The following is a 19,245-nucleotide window of genomic DNA, read 5'->3' on the forward strand; positions in this document are numbered from 1 at the left end:
ATTAATATCTCCTTATAATGTCTTTGTATGTAATTAATACCTCTTTAAAAATCTATTTATATCTGCCAACACCAAAAAGAAATCAATACTTAACTTTAACTGACCTTAAAGTGGGGTAAAAGCCCAGTGAGTGGTTGAGGTAATGAGTCAGGTTAACCGTGAGAGATTAAAGGTGGGGTATTTTCTCTCAAGCTAACGGCACATCAGATATCAACAGGTTACTGACCCGGGTCTTCATGGAGACACAGAGAGGATTACACCAGCTAACCTCTGCTAAATGGCGACTGTGTTTCGGACAGGGGCAAGGAGTTAGGGGCGCCACCCATCACGCAGTGGCCCTGGCTGGCTCTACGTCCTCTCTCCCTGACCTGTCCTGCTTAGGCGAGCCTGCGGCTCAGGCCTACTCCCCCCTCTCAGAGCAATACATACGCTCACCGGGGACCAATTAACGCAACCAGCACTCGTCTGAATCACTCTATCAATTAGAAGCCACTGAGTATATCATCACATACATTACTGCAGAGGCAGGCCTGGCCGTTGGGTCGGGGTGTGTCTTTCAGGAGTAGTGGGGGAGGAAGAGAGAGAGAAGGACGGAGGGATGAAATAAACAACCAGGGAGTCAGGCTACAGTCGGACTGGCTGCTGGACTAATCTGTGAGGGCGACGGTAATTAGGAGTCCCCTGAGGAACTTGTAGCGGAGCGCGGCCGATGTGTGAACATGACGCTGGCTGGCAGGCAGGGAGGCACCCCCACCTGCCCCCTCACAGGGTTAAATCAATATTTTCAATCTCTCAGGATCAATCCGGCATCTGAACACAAAGAAAAACCTGTTAGCGGCGACCAATATGTGTAAATGAAAAGCCCAACTTTGTGGCCCTGATGTGGTCTGCCTCTCCTTCTCCCTGTTTGCTTCTCTTTAACTCACACAGGCTGAAAGTAAAAACCTTATCTCTCAAAGTTGTGAGGGAATGCTATCATTTTCCAACAGAGAAATTGCACACAATCCTCTCTGTTAAGGCTGTAACAGTCTGACAGCTCCAATCAGTCTAGAAGAGATAGCTGCCTGTGATACAGACCAAACACGATAGTAAATGATAGTAAATGATAGTAAACATGCCCAATGTGATCATTTCTTTGCTGTTGAGATATGAGTATAGAAGTCTTCTAAGAGCAGCTCCTTTGTCTGCTTCTCTGCAAAGAACACTGTGCAGTATTGGCAAGGTTAGCATATCTCCTACCTGTTCTTCATGATCCTCTCCATGAACAGACTTACAGTTTCTACAGTTGAGAATCCTATAGGCTTTACCTTGGACATACAATCACATGCTTCAACATCTGCTGCCAACATTAAATGACAGGCTTTTGGAGCACTGGTTGAAAAATATAGAGGTACAGTACAGATTCCATTCTTACATTGATTACACAGAATGGTTTCATCAGTGTAGAATGGTTGGTCTCATCAGTAGAAAGGGTTTCATAAATATAAAATGGTGCCATCATCAGTGTTAAACTGATGCTCTACATGAATGGAGAGCATAAGACACTGCAACTTTAAGAAGCCCAGAGTTCCAGCATTTTACTCAAACAAAAGCAGCCAATTGGGAGCGTGCAACCTGAAACCAGCCCAGCTCTAAAGAGACTCACACAGGCTTCCCTGCTGGGACACAACCCATAAAGTCCCTGACACACACAGGCAGCAGAATATTCCCTACTAACCTAACCCTGCTCTCACATGCAAACATTTCCTGATAAAACATTGAGCAAACCTCGCCATGGTCAAATCACAACTGAGCACACTGTAAGCCTCTGTAGTCTCTCTTCCCTGCAGGTCAGGAATTACATGGCATCTTTAGAAAGCGCTCTTTCTTCTCTTGTTAGAACAGGATGGGACTTGAAAACCTGATTGTGTCCTTTATATGGGAAAAACAAACATTGTATTTTGTACAATCATTTAATGACAAAAACAACCTCAGTGTTGATCATTTTAGGACACAGATGTCCGTGTTTATGTGCGCTTGTGCGTGAATGTGTGTGTGTTTAGCCTACATGCATGTATGTGTGTCTGCTTTATCTATGTATAAATGTGTCTGGGTTCTCACAGTCTCTAAGAAAGCCATCTGAGATTCCATGGTACATTCCATTCTGATGAGGAGCCTGTGTCTGGACATTGATAAACCAACTGAGGTCCTGACCTACAAAAGACAAACTGAGACTGCTGTCCATAACAGACATACCAGCTACTGTATGCTGATGGATTTACATTAATATACCAAAAAGTCCCTAAATGTCACGAAACAAATCCAGCGGAAAGAGATTTACAAGGATTTTCCTTCGTCTAACCCTGACATATGGATACACCAAAAGTATCCCCAATATTCATAAACGTTGCATGCTATCTCAAATCAAATCTCCGTTCCTATTTCTGCGTCTGCGAGTAAACCGCCAATTTAGCACTATTTAAGCTCCTGCCAATAGCATCCCGTCACCCACTGGTCAACAAATAACAACAACAAGAGCCCAGGGCCCATTGTTCTGGCTGAGCAGCCAAGCGTGGTGCAATACCCCAACAACCTGAGGCTGGTTAACGCAGCAGGCAGGCAGGCAGGAGACAGGAATCTACGACAAGTGCCAACATGCCATGCCTGGTCACACCTCACACACAGGGTCACTTCAATAACAACACAGGTTAACACTGGGGTCTACATGCTGGGGAGACCCCTACTAAAAATAACAGTACTGATCATCAAAAAAGCGGAGAATCTCGATGAAAATCCATTCGAATGTAAATTGATTACATTACGATTACATAAGCGATATGAAATCCAGTTTTAAATATAACTCGACCTGCTTGTATCACCTGTCCTCATACTCTTCGAGCTGGGCGTATGGAACGAACACACACACACGTCTCTCTTCATTGCCACGGGCACAAAACAACAACAGGTGCAGGCAAGCAGCAGCAGGATTGTCAGCGTTGAGCTTGGTTTAAAGTGACAGCACAAAGAGCACATATAAAAGGTACCCTTCCTTGAATTTTAGAGGCTGAAATGTCATGTGCCTTTGAGTCTCGTTATACTGCAACAATCTCCCTTTGAAAATCCGACAGAATTTTAAGGAGCAGACAATTGGAAGCATTGTCCCTGAGAGTAAACTAAATATAATGTAGTGAGTGGGGCAGGGCGGACGACAAACAAACAGAGTGACGGGCAGATAGAAGTAGAAACATCTTTACTGACTGACCCAGAATGACTACATAACTTGGTGTGTCAACCTATGAACTCATGACCTTTAAATCCTTTACATTATTCAACACAACCCCCTGCTAGTCTCACAATGCCAACATTCAGTCCGTCCAGACTAAACTCAGATTACACTTCAAGAGTTCCTCTTATCAGGAGAAAAAATATAATATAATATAATTGGAATTTTTCCTTCATGTGTGTAAAAACACAGCAGTGCTCCATTGCCACAATGGCTCAGGAACAAAGAGGGGATTATTGTTGAGGTGTCTGATGTCTCTCCGGCCTGAAGTTCCGCACACTCCAATCTGTGTGAATGCAGGTGACTCAGGGAGCCTGAGCTGATCCCAGAATTCCTCATTATCCGCCCAGTGGGGGATCTCAGGTCCGCTCGCTGTCTCTGGAAGCACTGCAGGGCCGGTAAGGCGGGCCCCAGAGGAGCACAGAGCTGGGCCATCGGGGGTGAGCCAGGTCTGCTCATTATGCCTAACTCATCCTTGGCATCCCTGCAAACCAAGTGCCACTTAGTGCCCATAGGAGGAGCATGGGTCGGCCCACTGATGAGATGACAGAGCACACAGCATAGCAGTAATGGGAAAGCTTTGTTTCAAAAGACAAGAAGGACAAAGGCATACGTGGACTGTATGTGGACTGATAGTGTCGCCAATCTCCAGAATCGTATGTAAAGCCCCGTCTTACCTGTACCTTAGTCATCAAGTTGAAATGACAGAAAGCCGTAACATTTTCCACCTCTAAACTCAACAGATGCAGTGTGGTGACTGACCAGGGTCAGATAGGGCTCAATCAGACAGCCTCCGAGAGCAGAGCACCTCTGAGCTCCCCAGACAGATGGTCGTTTCACACATCATAATCATTACTGTTACCACGGCTTCACTGCTCCAACACAAACATATTGTGATATTTAGACTGGTTTATGATAGCTGTGCCAGTGCTTTGTCTACATTGATGTAAAGTGGAATCAGTTGCTGTGGTATGTAACACACACACACACCAGAGGAGTTAAACAGCTCTGCTATGGAACACAAAAATTAGATACAGCCATCCTTTGAAAGTGATGGGTGTAAAATACAAGAAATGTCCCTATAGGCAACACCTGGGAAAAATGAATGAATTCAGATTTTCTTTGCCAGCAGTAAAATGGGAAATATTCACTCACTTGTCATGCAAGGCAAGCGCGTAAATGCAAATATACAGTGAATACATTCATAATGTGGGGCATGTCATTTCATGCGTCAACCTTATTTCTGGGCTGAGTTAAATAGAGGTTTGCACAGCAGGTGAATTATGTAAGCAGCAGTGTTAGGGGCTTGGGGCCACAGCCACTTTCTCACTGGGCTTTCATGATCCTCTCATCAGCCAGCCCAGGGCCAGGCTCTGCCTACCATGCAGCTGTGCTGTTGTTCACCCCAGTCACAATTAACCTCTGAGGCTGGGCACGGCGCCAGCCCCGATGAGACTCAGGGCACCAGAAAGCTCTTCAGGTAAAAACCGCCACGATAGGCTAAGAAGCCGAAATTAGACATTGTTTTGAACCAAGAGGCAGTTGCTATAGAGACTGTTGCTAATTAACTGCACTCGGCCCGGGGGTACCAAAGGGCTTAAGGGCACTCAGGACGGTTCCTCTTGTGATGAGTTTATGCACGGTACCCAGTACTATCCCCAGGGTCTCTCATCACCAAAATACCTGCGTCTCCACCCCCCACCTGTCACAGATGCCATGAGAGGGTCTGTCTGTCTGTCTGTCTGTCTGTCTGTCTGTCTGTCTGTCTGTCTGTCTGTCTGTCTGTCTGTCTGTCTGTCTGTCTGTCTGTCTGTCTGTCTGTCTGTCTGTCTGTCTGTCTGTCTGTCTGTCTGTCTGTCTGTCTGTCTGTCCATCAGGACACAACCCTGTGGACCAGGATTACAAGGCTGTGTGAGGGGAGATGTTCTATGGTTAGCAGGGCCCGGCTCGCCCTCTTAAAACACAAATCACTGTGGCATTTCAGACCAATCAATGCCCTCCATCAGCACTGAAGACCACTTCATGGCTTTCTCATCATCTCTGGTGGCATTCTGAAGTGTTACCCTGTGAGCTAGAGCACCTCACTAATGGAAATCTGTAGCATGCAGGGAAAAACAGACACATATCTAACATCGTAAACAAAACGCTTCAGTTTTTCTAGGGGAAATGCAACAGGTCGGTATGTCTAAAGATGAGGCTCTTGCTGGTAAATCTGCTTTCACAGGGGCTACCTCTAGAGATATCCCCTTTGTTCTCTGTTTTTTAAAGAATGACACCGGCATCATACAGATATCCCAACAATTCATGATTGGTGAGAAAGGAAGGAAGGTGTGAGATTCCTGAGGGAGATGAAGAGGCTGGGTTGTGAGATTCCTCTTGGCTCTCCAGCCAGACACAGGGTCTCCTGTGAGACAACATTGCCTCATTGAGAGCTGCATCTCTCCACAGTGTACAACACAACCACCCTCAAGTTGGCATTCTTCTTCTAATAATAATACAATTTCAATATTTCATCATTATTTACATTTTTGTGCAAATATTATTTCTTAATAAAACAATAACATTTGAGTGAAATTATTTTGGTAAAATTGATTGAAGGTAAGATGTTTGATGTTTCTTACTATTTCCTTAATTACACAGTTATTATATGTAAACAAACACTATACCCAGGTTTTTAAACATCAAAACAGTCCCAGTAAAAAGGCAGCCTATTTTCCATACTGGGAAGTGCTACAGTCCTCTTAATGGCTCAGTGAGTATGAGTGGGGTCACAGTTCACGCTATGATGGGTTTGGCACTAGGACCCAGCAACAGCTGCCGGGCTGAACAGAACAGCTAGCCTTGCCCCCAGAAAAAGCCCACTAAAACACTGAGACCAGTTCCAATCTGCTCCCCTCCCCGCCCGCCCGCCTCACAGTCCCACCAAACTTTGTGTTAGTTAGGCACTGAAAGAAGACCACGCCCCCCCTCCTCCCTAGCCCCCTGAAAAAACAAAAACAAATCTTCCTCTACACACTGTCTTTCAAAAGCTCTTTCACACAGCTGAACACTGGCACTCGACCCAGTCTATTTCCAAGGCACAACAAACAACCTTCTATAGCGCTTTCATGTGCAGCATGTAAGCTTGTTGTCTTCACATCTTTGGATCCATTGGCCATTGTGCTGCAGAAAAGCAATTGAATTATGCAGCATGAAAATGAAGAGTGTTACTCACATAATACATTGTCCATTAACACATCCCTTGATAAACTTCAGTGGTACTTGAAGCATTATTTCAATACAAGAAGGATCATCCCACTAGATTTACACACCTACGCAAGTTGCCTCCAGAACAGCCTGACTTCTTTGGGGCATGACATGCTGTGGTGTTCAATCGTTGCTCAATTGGTATCAAGGGACCTAACGTGTGCCAGGAAAACATTCCCCACACCAGTACACCACTACCACCAGCCTGTACTGTTGACACCAGGCAAGTCGCTTAGGTCACTAGTTTTTTTGCCCATTCTAACGTTCAATCAAACAGTAACTGAATGCCTTGATGCCTGTCTGCCTGCTTTATATAGCAAGCCACGGCCATGTCTGTAGGATCGAACCATTTCTGTGAACAAAGTTGCGTACCTAATAAACTGGCAACTGAGTGTATATTTCCGTCAAAATATTTCACTGTGGGTGGCTGACAGCTCTGGCTCGGGGAACAGTGAAAGGCCAGTCCGGGGAGATAGTGGATTGTGCTGGTGAGTATATATGCAACCGGATACCCAGCACATCTGGCATGGTTGACCTTTGCTCAATCCCCCCGATCTCAGGCAGGTCAAGGTACATTCAATACCCCCAATAACACAACCACTGACGGAATAGCTGTAAACACCACTCTGCATGGCACTTCCCTTTACACAGCACTGAAAACAAACAGAGCTCCAGACAATGCATTTTCATGTAAATGAATAACCTTGAATCAGCTATTATCATATTCTTTATGCACCAGCAGAGCCAGCAAAGGTCTATCAATTCTCCCAAGGTTTGCATTTGACACAAAACATGCTGTGTTATGTGAAATGCTGTTTTGTGGAATTTGAAATGGTAGAAGTACCTGAGCTAAAATATAAATGTCTGATGGTGGCCATTAAACAAACTACATTCAGTAAGGTGTTAAATCTCTCCTCCAAACGTAACTTTTATTTCACCTAATTTGATCTCTTATCGGAGAGAAGAATGCGTCCAACCAAAAATTAGACTGGCATGTCCAGTCTGCACCAGTGAGTCTTGTCCTTAGCGTTAATCATTTAAAACTTGCTAGGCAAACCTATTTGTTATGCTCTAATCCTGAGCAAGGGGAGTGTGAGTGAGTTTCTTTGGCACTCCCATTCTGCTTGTAGGAGAGAGGAGGTGGTGCTGGGGTGGTGAGCTGGTTGGTCATGTGGTCTGAAGCCTCTTTGTACCGGCAGCTGAGGGGGCTTCGCTGCCACTCCTAGACTTTACATTTGGTTTGGCCGGAGGGGTCACATGACAGCTGCAAACTAACACCCCGAGGGGCTTTCTGCTTTCACTTGACACTGACAGGCTGTGAGAGAGTCCAACACTGCAGAAAGAAAATATTCCCTCTTTCCATGACATCACCCAGCCATGGATGGGGGAGGGGGGACACAGCTGGTGGCAGCCGCAGTACCATCTGCCCCTGACTAATAGTTAATGCTGCTTTACTTATAGACTCCTACTTCTGCAGAGAAGGGACATTAATGTATGGCCTCAGCCAGGGAGGCCTGCAAGTCCCACAAATGAATTCCTGATTGACATTTTCACTTCCAGTCTATTGTTTCACTTGTGCTGTCCCTTTTATCCACACTGAATCTCTCTGAAAATCTTCCTCAGTCACTTTGAGCACTTTTTAAGGTCCCATACCAAGATTATTTGAGTGTGTAATGATGATATGCAATTGGTTTTAAAAGTGAAATGTTGTGACTAACATCTTAAAAAATGTATGTAAAAAATAGTCATGTATAATTACAAAGGAGGGTATCCTCGCTCTTCCTCCCATGTACCAACCCACATCCCTAACCCCATGTACCAACCCACATCCCTAACCCCATGTACCAACCCACATCCCTGACCCCATGTACCAACCCACATCCCTAACCCCATGTACCAACCCACATCCCTGACCCCATGTACCAACCCACATCCCTGACCCCATGTACCAACCCACATCCCTGACCCCATGTACTAACCCACATCCCTAACCCCATGTACCAACCCACATCCCTAACCCCATGTACCAACCCACATCCCTGACCCCATGTACCAACCCACATCCCTGACCCCATGTACCAACCCACATCCCTGACCCCATGTACTCACCGTACATCTTTCCCTCGTCAGATAGAATGATCTTCCTGCGCCCACAGGGGGGATAGATGGCCAGCGCCTCCTGAAAGCTCTGCTCGATGTCGGGGCTCCACACCCCCTCGGCGTCATTGTCCAGTGGCTTGTCTGCCGAGTCGCTCATCCTCTCCATGTCCTCGGCAGGGCTCTCGCTGCCGCTCCAGCTGCTGGGGTCCATGGTGGAGCTTGGGATCTCCAAGCCGAAGCCTGGAGCACTGTAGGGAGAGATCTGGAATTCCCAAATAAACAAACACAAGCCATCCGTCACTCTCCACAGCACAGACATCTGCCTCCAAGACGACAACACACTGCTCATGGCCACTGGTCAATAGTGTGGTGAGCCAAACAGGAGAGGATTCTTGGCCTTGCTATCTACCTATGATGTTAGGATGACTGTGGTACAGTTTTACTAGTTGCCATGGAAGGGACTGAAACGTTGCTTTATACTAGTTTTTGTACGACATTTTAAATGGTACTATTGAAAATACTTAATGTTAGCTCCCATTTAAAACAAATATGTGTGATGGAGGTCACATGTAGCTACTTCATCACAGGATACATTTTTAGCTTGTTGTAGTAGATTCACCTCCTTTACTTTCCAAAATAGATAAGCAGGCAAATAAAAATGCAAGACTGCAGATATAAAATATATAATGAGAGCATAACCCTGAAACACATCCAGCGCACCTGGTATTTCCTGCACAGGAGCAGGTGAAGCCTTTTTATACCAGCTGTCAGGACTGTCAAATAGACTGTTAAATCTGGATGAAATTCATGTAGGAGAACTGTAAAAAATAAATAGAGAAGCCCACTCAAGAAAGGACGCAACCATATCTGTACCACTTTAAATTTCAAACTGAAAGAATATCCCCTGTCCTCTTTGTTCAAGGAAAGAGTCTGTTTTCCTCATTGTGAATTCCCTTAACATAGAAAATTCCATTGTGAGGTTCCTCATTTTTTTTGTTGCATTTATGCTGTGTAAACAACCTGCTCTGAATTAGATCCCCATTAAAAACTAATTCAAACTGCTAGATTGTAAGCAAAGAAGGAGGAAATCACATTTAACATTAAGTGCTCCTACACCTGCATTGCTTGCTGTTTGGGGTTTTAGGCTGGGTTTCTGTACAGCACTTTGTGACATCAGCTGATGTAAGGAGGGCTTTATAAATACATTTGATTGAAATTTGATTGAATTAGAGGCAGAAAAGTACCTAAACTCAAAGTGTCCATCTCTCCTCAATCAAAACTATTGTCCACAAAGTGACTCATAAAAGCAATGTAGGTTCTAATGTATTGCTGTAGACAATCATGCTGAGTTGTATTTTAACGGTGAAAATCACAACTGGGGAGTTCATTCCGTGGATGTTTTTGTATCGCTTCACTCTAGCACCCCCCCATCCATCCCACTACCCAGTCTCCCTCCCTATCCTCCCCTCTCGGTCCACCATCTCTCGCCCTATCCTCCTCTCCCCTTCCAGACGACCGCTCCCTCTCTAGGCAAGATTCTATTCAAGCAGCACAAGCTGTTGTGAAGTGGGACTAGCAGCATATGTTTCTTCTAGAATGTCGGTTCGTGAGGGGGGATGGGAGCAAGCTGTTTGGGAGGAAAAAAAACTCCCAGAGAGCGGAGGGAGCGTTTACTGAATTCCGTTTTTGTGAGCTGACTGCTGACACTGCAGAACTTACTCACAGACTGATGAGGGAGGGGAAAAACCGCCCATTTCGACCACTAAATGGCTTGGGCTTTTTCTCCAGCCTTGCTCCCCCCACCCAGACTGAATAATAAACTACACCGGTAATCACTTCCAGCACGGTCATGATTTTAATACTTGATCTCAAGCAAGATTTTTTCTTTACTTCTTCAACAAGTTAAATGGCTGTGAATGCTCTTTCCAGGGGTTCACCATTCAGAGAGAGAAGAATATTTATAGAGAGAGAGAAAAGAGCAAGAAAGAGTGAGAGAGAGCGAGAGAGAGAGAGAGAAAAGAGAGAGAGAGAAAAGTGAGAGCGAGAGAGAGCGAGAAAGAGCGAGAGCTAACGTGAGTGTCTGGACAAAAAGAGGGAAACAACACTGACATTTGGAGGGGTGTTTAGTGAGCTCATGGCCATGTTCATCCCACAATGGGCTGATGTTTCCCCGCTCTTCTACAGGTGGTTTCCCCTGACGCGCCACACCAGGAAATGAATACTGTTACACTGAAGCGTGCAATGAATTATTGAATCCACCACCCCACCCCCGTCCAACAACAAAACAAAAACTGAGCTCTCAACCACGACTAGCATTTACCACTAGGGAAGGGCAGCAGAAATCCTTGGCCTATCATACTGCTACATGAAAAGAATAGAGCAGAAAATATTTGGGGTATAAAGATGGAGGGGTAGGGGTGGAGGGGTAATACATAACATTGAAATGGTATAATAGAACCTGGTAGGCTAATTCATTCCTTTTAAGTGGTACTCTTAATTAATTTTGTTAATATAACCAATATAAATAAGTATTTTCTCTCTCCTCCATCCATTGCTGGGGATGGTGTGCATCCGCAGCTGCTGTAAGATTACTCTGAGGGGGGAAACAGCAGTACACACTCCATGCCATGTAATCACAAAGAGTTTAAAAGACTGAGGCAGCAAAGGGGCTCAGGAGTACCTCTCTTGGCCAGTAGAAGCACCCACATCGTACAGCTGACAGATCTACAGTAAGTCAATGCTCTTTACAAATGCATGTACTTAGTGGCAGTTACAATGTGATATAATCAATGTCCGCATAATTCTTTGGTGATAACTACACATTTCTCTTGTTACTGGTATACGTTTATTGCCACCATTCGCCAAAGTAAATTCAATAGAACAATACATTGTCACGGGTGTTATTTCCCACCAAGACACCACAGCCAGAAGCACTCTACAGTATGTCCCCTGAATGAATGACTTTACCCTAACACTGTCATTAGCACGCTGTAGTCTATTAACCTGAACAAGTGTTAGAGAACAACAGATAAATCTATTGAGTTAAAACAGCTTAATCACCGGGCATGGCTGAAGTCACTCTGCAGTCATTTATCTCAGTGATATATCACCCTAAATAACTGACCCCTGTCACTATGTCACTATTTCATAAGGAGCATGTCTCAGGAGACACCTCTACAACCAGATGAATTCTGGGTCCAAGCGGGTGATCACCTCCTTGAGCATTCTGAGGAAATATGAAGTCAATTAGCCAGAGTTTGATGTGTATTTCTTTATGTTTCAATTACTGATAACCCTGTGTTTCGTTGATCTCTCGACGTTGACAAGTGAGTCGTTCTTCCTGTTTTGAACAGAGTGAGATCATCATTAGAGCATAGCAGTAGACATTGTTTGCTGAAAGTTTGCTTTAAACACAAGACGAATATCATAGAACACCTTGACCATTCTTCTAATGAACATCCTCTAAACTATGGTCACTCAGCTGTCTTAATGGAGAAACAAACGCAGGGGGCATGTTTGCAAACAGAAAATAAAACACTTCTCTTGATAGGAGAGAATGGAGGATTTGCTGACTCCCAAGACTTCGGCTTTTCATCCCTAAAACATTTACATGACTAACATAAATCATTGCTGTCCCCTATAGACTTGAGTAATGAAAGGCAAGGGAAAGAAATTCACCAATACAACATGTAGCTGAACTGAGCCAAATCTAAATGCACACCAGGCCAAGAGCATAGTAACCTAACAGAGTTACTGTGCTGTTAATAACTTTTTACAGCAATCAAACGAGTGTGTCTCTAATATTTAGTCTATGTTACACAGCCTTATGTATAAATACACTCATAGGAGAATGTGCCTGGGTGCTTTAGCCATAACAGGTATGCTATGCTGAGCTGGCTGTGTGTTTGGACCGGGAGAGAGACGAGTGTTGTGATTAGTGCAATATGTCTCCAGATGATGCTGAAGTGGTGATGTTTGTCCAGGCCCCAGTGGCAGATGGGAGACAGAGATTAGTCATGCAACAATATACTGTGGCTGGGCTGCTGTCGCTACACCTCGCTCTCAAAGCAGGGGAAGCATTTCAGACATACCCAGAACAAGGACACCATAGGCTACAGACAAATCCCATTCCCACCCAGGGAGAGGCGCTTTCTCTCGATCGTACATCACTCAAAACAAAATAGCCCACCAACAAACATGATCATTTCATCTGGTGTGCACTAACGATGGACTATAAGCAGGTGTTTGCTGCACACTTTTCAATAAAATGATGGAGCTAGACCGGCAGAGCAACATTGCATTAGCTGCCCTACAGCATGCCTACAAAGCAGAAAGATGCTTCATAAAAATGCAGTTGGCTGTAATAACGGAACTGTATGGTAGATGGGAGCTTCTCAATCTGGCTCCATTCATATATTTCTGCGTAATAGTACAAAAATGATGAAACAATACGAACACCTGCAACCTTCAGCAGGTAAAGAGCATTGTGGCTTTTGTGAGTCATTATAGTTAATTGAATGTCTGGAAATATTTCTGTAAAACTCTAATCAAATTCCCAACTCAACTAAACCCAACTGTTCCAGTCATCATAATGACAAGACTAATGGACAAGAACACAAGACATCAACAAAACCCCACATGAAAAGTATGTGATGACTATAATGCGACCACTTTAAATTGATTTGTTACATTTAATTCCCAAAAATCGAAGCAATGATGAAACAACAGCGTGTACTCAAAGCGTGTACTTTCTCCTCACACATATTCCTGTAATCCTCTTCACATACAATGGATGATTTCTTGCATCGTGTCTACTCTAACATAAAATTGGAAATGAGGATTTCCCTTCTCTAAGGGCCTAACACTGTGGATGGCAAATTCTATGCTTTTAAACCTCAGTGGCACGGTCATAAGCCAGGCCCATGTTTATATAATGTTTTATTAATATGCTTATAATATCATAGTGGAGTTCAATAGCTTTCCTCACCAAAAGGTTGTGTTCATTGTATCTGTGTGTGTGTTCACAGGTTCTCCTGAGGCTGTACCCCTCTCTGAAAAGTCTCCCAAATCATTTCAGCCAGGATGTGCCCCTACACACCTCTTTCACAACTCACAGACATCTACACACACACACACACACACACACACACACACACACACACACACACACACACACACACACACACACACACACACACACACACACACACACACACACACACACACACACACACACACACACACACACACACACACACACACAGGCACACCAAGAGTTCCAGGATTGGGGATTTGGAACTGTAAAAAAAAACGATGGAAGCTTAACAGGATACACCACGTGGCTGTTGTTTGATGGCAGGATTTCTGGTATCTGTTCTGGTTGGATGATAAGGCACTGATGTGTCTCATCCATTATTACACAAGAGAGATAAAGAGGGAGAGAGAGAGACAGTGAGAGAAAGAGAGAGAGAGAGTGAGAAAGAAAGGAGGGAGACGGAGAGAGAGAGAAAGAGGGAGAGAGTGAGAGAAAGAGGGAGAGAGAAAGAGAGCGAGAGAGAGAGAGAATGATAGAAAAAAGAAAGTGAGAAAGCAAGAGAGTGATAGAGCGAATCAGGGCAAAAATCAATTTATCAACATGCATAAACAAAGAAAATTACAACTTATACCTCAGAGAGTTGAGTGATACGGTTGAATGATGGGAACCCGGTTACTGAGATTTCTCGGGATTTACCGCCCAAAACCACTCCCTTTTCCCGGGATGAATAACTAAGAGAAACCGGTAAATTATAATAAATGATTTATATGAACAGCATGGCGTGAAATGGAACTGTTAAATGAAATGTGAGGTCTAAATCTTGCTTCTCTACGGCCTCTGCATGATGAATCAACGCTGAGGGTGGGGGCAGACAGCCCATCTCAATATGGAGCGCAGTTCACAATGCATGTAGACCTATCATCTCATCATGGTAACTCATCATGGTAACAGGTAGGCCTACATTTGCTGCAGCATAGTCTATGTTACAGTAATATAAAGACCGAATGCACGTCTAATTTACCCATCTCCATCTGGCTTTCGGGGGTCAGCTTGTTTTTTCAATTGTAAAGATTCTAATTTTTTTTATTGCAGCTGCAGAGCTTAAAAAAAGCCTATCACTCGAATATCGTTGCTTTAAATCAGTGTACGCGCAAGCACTCTCTCGCCTTCTGTCTCTCTCCATCTATTCCATTCAAATTGTATCCCAAATATATAATCCTGTTCTACATTGATATATAGCCCTATATATAAATATCCTAGCCTACTACCTCTTTCAGGTAATACATTCAATGCAATATTAGCTTTATATTTAGCTAATTAATGATGGGTTATGCCTAATAAGCTTCTAACTTATAGCCTCTGTCTCTTGAGCAATACGCAAGCACCTGTGCTCCGCTGGCCTCTCCTTAAAAAACACTGCTTAGCGCTTGGAGTCCCATGGAAGAAAATCTACACTAGAATAGCTTGCTGGACAGAATTCTTTTAGCATTTCTTATACCAATAGACTATTCGAAGAAGGACACAAGCTCTTTTTTGCTGAATGTTAGATACAGCATCCAATAGAAGTCACGGGTAGTTTGAAGGAAGAGCGAACGAGCGATGGCGGTAGGCTATAGCAGTTATTTATTCAGACCCATAACCATTCAATCTTCGTGAAGATAAGTGAAAGCCTTCTCTGCATCTAATTCTAGTCCTATATTATTCATGGGTGTCATTAGAATGATGAAGGTAAGGACAACAAAACTTATTTCATTTAACTGTTAAAAGTGAGGAATGAATGAAGCAACAATAGAGAGAGAAAGAGGAGGTAGGCTAATAACATTAGGGGAAATATTATGAAAGGTATATATGCATCAGCCTACTACTTTGAAAAATAGGCACCATTATATTTCGAAATTCAAATCAAATTCGCTAGCCTATACTTGTAACTTTGTAGGCCACATGTACTGCACCAGAATCGCATGTTCTCCTTTGCTTTATCATGGTTTGAACGATGTGTGTAATTCCAATCCATATAATACAGTATAAAACAATACAGTACAGTAATACAGTTCGAATTAAAAACGATTAGCCTACTGGAGCTAGTTTCATTTATTTACCTAAGAGAGCATATAGCTAGCTACATCTATGGGCTTTTATGTTTTTCTGTCTTGAGTAATGTGCAGTAGTTTATATCATATACAGTGCCTTCGGAAAGTATTCAGATCACTTGACTTTTTCCCCCATTTTGTTAGGTTACAGCCTTATTCTAAAAATGATAAAATAGTTTTTTTCCCTCATCAGTCTACACACAATACCCCATAATGGCAAAGCAAAAACAGGTTTTTAGAAATGTTGCTGATTTATAAAAAGTAGAAAACTGAAATATACATTTACATAAGTATTCAGACCCTTTACTCAGAACTTTGTTGAAGTACCTTTGGCAGCGATTACAGCCTCGAGTCTTCTTGGGTATGACACTACAAGCTTGGCACACCAATATTTGGGGAGTTTCTCCCATTCTTCTCTGTAGATCCTCTCAAGCTCTGTCAGGTTGGATGGGGAGCGTTGCTGCACAGCTATTTTCAGGTCTCTCCAGTGATCGGTCAGGTTCGATCAAGTTTAATTCCGGCTCTGGTTGTGACACTCAAGGACATTCAGAGACATTCATCTCCTGCGTTGTCTTGGCTGTGTGCTTAGGGTTGTTGTCCTGTTGGAAGGTGAACCTTCACCCCAGTCTGAGGTCCTGAGAGCTCTGGAGCAGGTTTTCATCAAAGATCTCTCTGTACTTAGCTCCGTTCATCTTTGCCTCGATCCTAACTAGTCTCCCAGTCCCTGTCGCTGAAAAACATCCCCACAGCATGATTCTGCCACCAGCATGCTTCACCGTAGGGACCGTGCCAGGTTTCCTCCAGATGTGACGTTTGGCATTCAGACCAAAGGAGTTCAATCTTGGTTTTATCAGACCAGAGAATCTTGTTTCTCATGGTCTGAAAGTCTTTAGGTGCCTTTTGGCAAACTCCAAGTGGGCTGTCATGTGCCTTTTACTGAGGAGTGGCTTCCGTCTGGCCACTCTACCATAAAGGCCTGATTGGTGCACTGCTGCAGAGATTTTGGAAGGTTCTCCCATCTCCACAGAGGTACTCTAGAGCTCTGTCAGAGTGACCATCGGGTTCTTGGTCACCTCCCTGAACAAGACCCTTTTCCCCCGATTGCTCAGTTTGGCCAAGCGGCCAGCTCTAGGAAGAGTCTTGATGGTTCCAAACGTCTTCCATTTAAGAATGATGGAGGCCACTGTGTTCTTGGGGACCTTCAATGCTGCAGAAATGTTTTGGTACCCTTCCCCAGACCTGTGCCTCTATACAATCCTGTCTTGGCACCCTACGGACAATTCCTTTGATCTCATGGCTTGGTTTTTGCTCTGACATCCACTGTCAAATGTGGGACTATATATCATGTCCAATCAATTGAATTTACCACAGGTGGACTATAATCAAGTTGTAGAAACATCTCAAGAATGATCAATTGAAACAGGATGCACCAAAGCTCGATTTCGAGTCTCATAGCAAAGAGTCTGAATACTTAAGTAAATAAGGCAATTCTGTTTTTTATTTGTAATAAATGTGCAAACATTTCTAAAAACCTGTTTTGGCTTTGTCATTATTGGGTATTGTGTGTAAATTGATGAGAATTTTTTTTAAATCCATTTTAGAATAAGGCTGTAATGTAACAAAATGTGGAAAAAGGTCAAGGAGTATGAATACTTTCCGAAGGCACTGTATGTTTGGATAACGGCATTTGGGCTTTTTGGGGCTTGGGCTCATTAAATGTCGTTAATGTAGGGCTCATAAAATGTACTTAATATATTTCTCATCAGGCTCAGGTAGCATCAGGTTTGAATTTTCATGCTGACCAAAGCTCCAATCAAACCCAGATATGCTTTATAATGCTTTTGAATGACACTTCCGGTTTTGACGGGAAATACCGGGTTTTGTAAACCCTATTCTGTAATAAAACATGACACAAACTATATCATGATTGATATGTTAAGTCCCTAGAGAAGTGAACTGTCTAATCTGGGTGCTTGCCAAAAACTCCCTTACTGGAACTCCAAAGGCGATAGCGCTATCCAAAGATACAAAGACTGGGCTCGCTGCACTAGTAATATAGGATGGACAATTCTAAAGATGTTGACAATCATCGAATTTCACTTTTTACGTGTCACGCTCTCTCAAGGTCATTGGAAAAGATGGAGGAAAGAGATTTCCCTAAAGAAAGGACACCACTACAGAACAAAGTTTGAGATTGTCAAATGTACAACATTCAGAAGAGGGAGACATTCTTCGCATAATTGAAAGTTTTCATGTGTCCTGCTTTTCCTTAGGAATGACAATACAACTACAACAATATTACTTTTGGACAGATAATAAACATCTACACTGAGTATAGAAAACATTAGGAACACCTTCCTAATATTGAGTTGTCAGGGCATGTTGACTCCAATGCTTCCCACAGTTGGGTAAAGTTGATTGGATGTCCTTTGGGTGGTGGACCATTCTTGATACACGCGGGAAACTGTTGAGCGTGAAAAACCCAGCAGCGTTGCAGTTCTTGACACAAGCCGGTGCAGCTGGCACCTACTACCATACCACGTACAAAGGAACTTAAATATTTTGTCTATCCATTCACCCTCTGATTGGCACACATACACAATCCATGTCTCAATTGTCTCAAGACTATAAAATAATGTTTTAACCTGTCTCCTCCCCTTCATGAAGTGGATTTAACAAGTGACATCAATAAGCGATCATAGCTTTTACCTGGATTCACCTGGTCAGTCTATGTCATGGAAAAAGCAGGTGTTCCTAATATTTTATGCACTCTGATTCCAATGTCTTTGTAACCCTAGTAAACTCCCAAGCCAAACCCTAAATGGCTTGGTTTGACATTTCATTTACGATACAACTATGCTGAGTACATTCCAACCCATATGTTTTAAAACAAGCTTCTTGTGAATAAGGTTATTGCCAAGGAATATGATTAAGGTTCTTGCATCAATTCAAAAGGATTTCTACAAACTACAATCATAAAATGTCTATTCAATTAAGCTGACCTAAAAATAACCCCTTTTCAACCTCCACCGACCCTTCACATTTATATGGCACACATCTGTGTGAGAGTGTGCATATTTTGTTGTGTCTGCTCACTCCTTGATGAGTGGGTCCGGGTTCTTCTATTCCTGCAGAAGACTCTGTGGTAGTGGGAATCATTATCACCTCATCACACAGGCTGTCATGGAACAGACCCATCTCCTTGTTTATTCCTGTTACTGGTGTTCATAGACTCCACATATCCCCAGGACACCATGTTACACCTTGTTTATCACCAAACCTCCAGTAGCCACCAGGTCCACAAGTTAGAACAGCCATTACTGATGCTGTTAGAAGGTTCTTTTACTTTTTAACTCTGCATTGTTGGGAATGGGCTCATAAGTAAGCTTTTCACTGTAAAGTCTACTACACCTGTTGTATTTGGTGCATGTGACCATTCAAATTTGATTTGAAGGTAATAATGTGATAAATAGAGAGCTAAAAGATGTTAGGAATTAGTAAATACATTATTT

General features: G+C 43.3%; 1 protein-coding gene across 8 annotated transcripts in view; it reads right to left on the reverse strand.

Moving 5' to 3' along the window:
• The window catches only part of LOC106562169 (transcriptional enhancer factor TEF-1), a 56,835-nt gene that overhangs the window by 25,952 nt on the left and 11,638 nt on the right, over nt 1–19,245 (reverse strand). For 5 of the 8 annotated variants that reach the window (XM_045689135.1, XM_045689132.1, XM_045689133.1 and 2 more), the window contains exon 3: nt 8,618–8,870. In XM_045689135.1, coding sequence (XP_045545091.1) covers nt 8,618–8,819 — 202 coding nt within the window. In that variant the 5' untranslated portion in view covers nt 8,820–8,870. Of the gene's footprint in view, nt 1–2,845; nt 2,867–8,617; nt 8,871–19,245 lie in introns of those variants that run through there. The other 3 variants (XM_045689137.1, XM_045689136.1, XM_045689138.1) reach the window with 2 other exon arrangements.

The sequence above is a fragment of the Salmo salar genome, chromosome ssa11 (assembly GCF_905237065.1).
Source record: "Salmo salar chromosome ssa11, Ssal_v3.1, whole genome shotgun sequence".
Classification (NCBI taxonomy): Eukaryota; Metazoa; Chordata; class Actinopteri; order Salmoniformes; family Salmonidae; genus Salmo; species Salmo salar.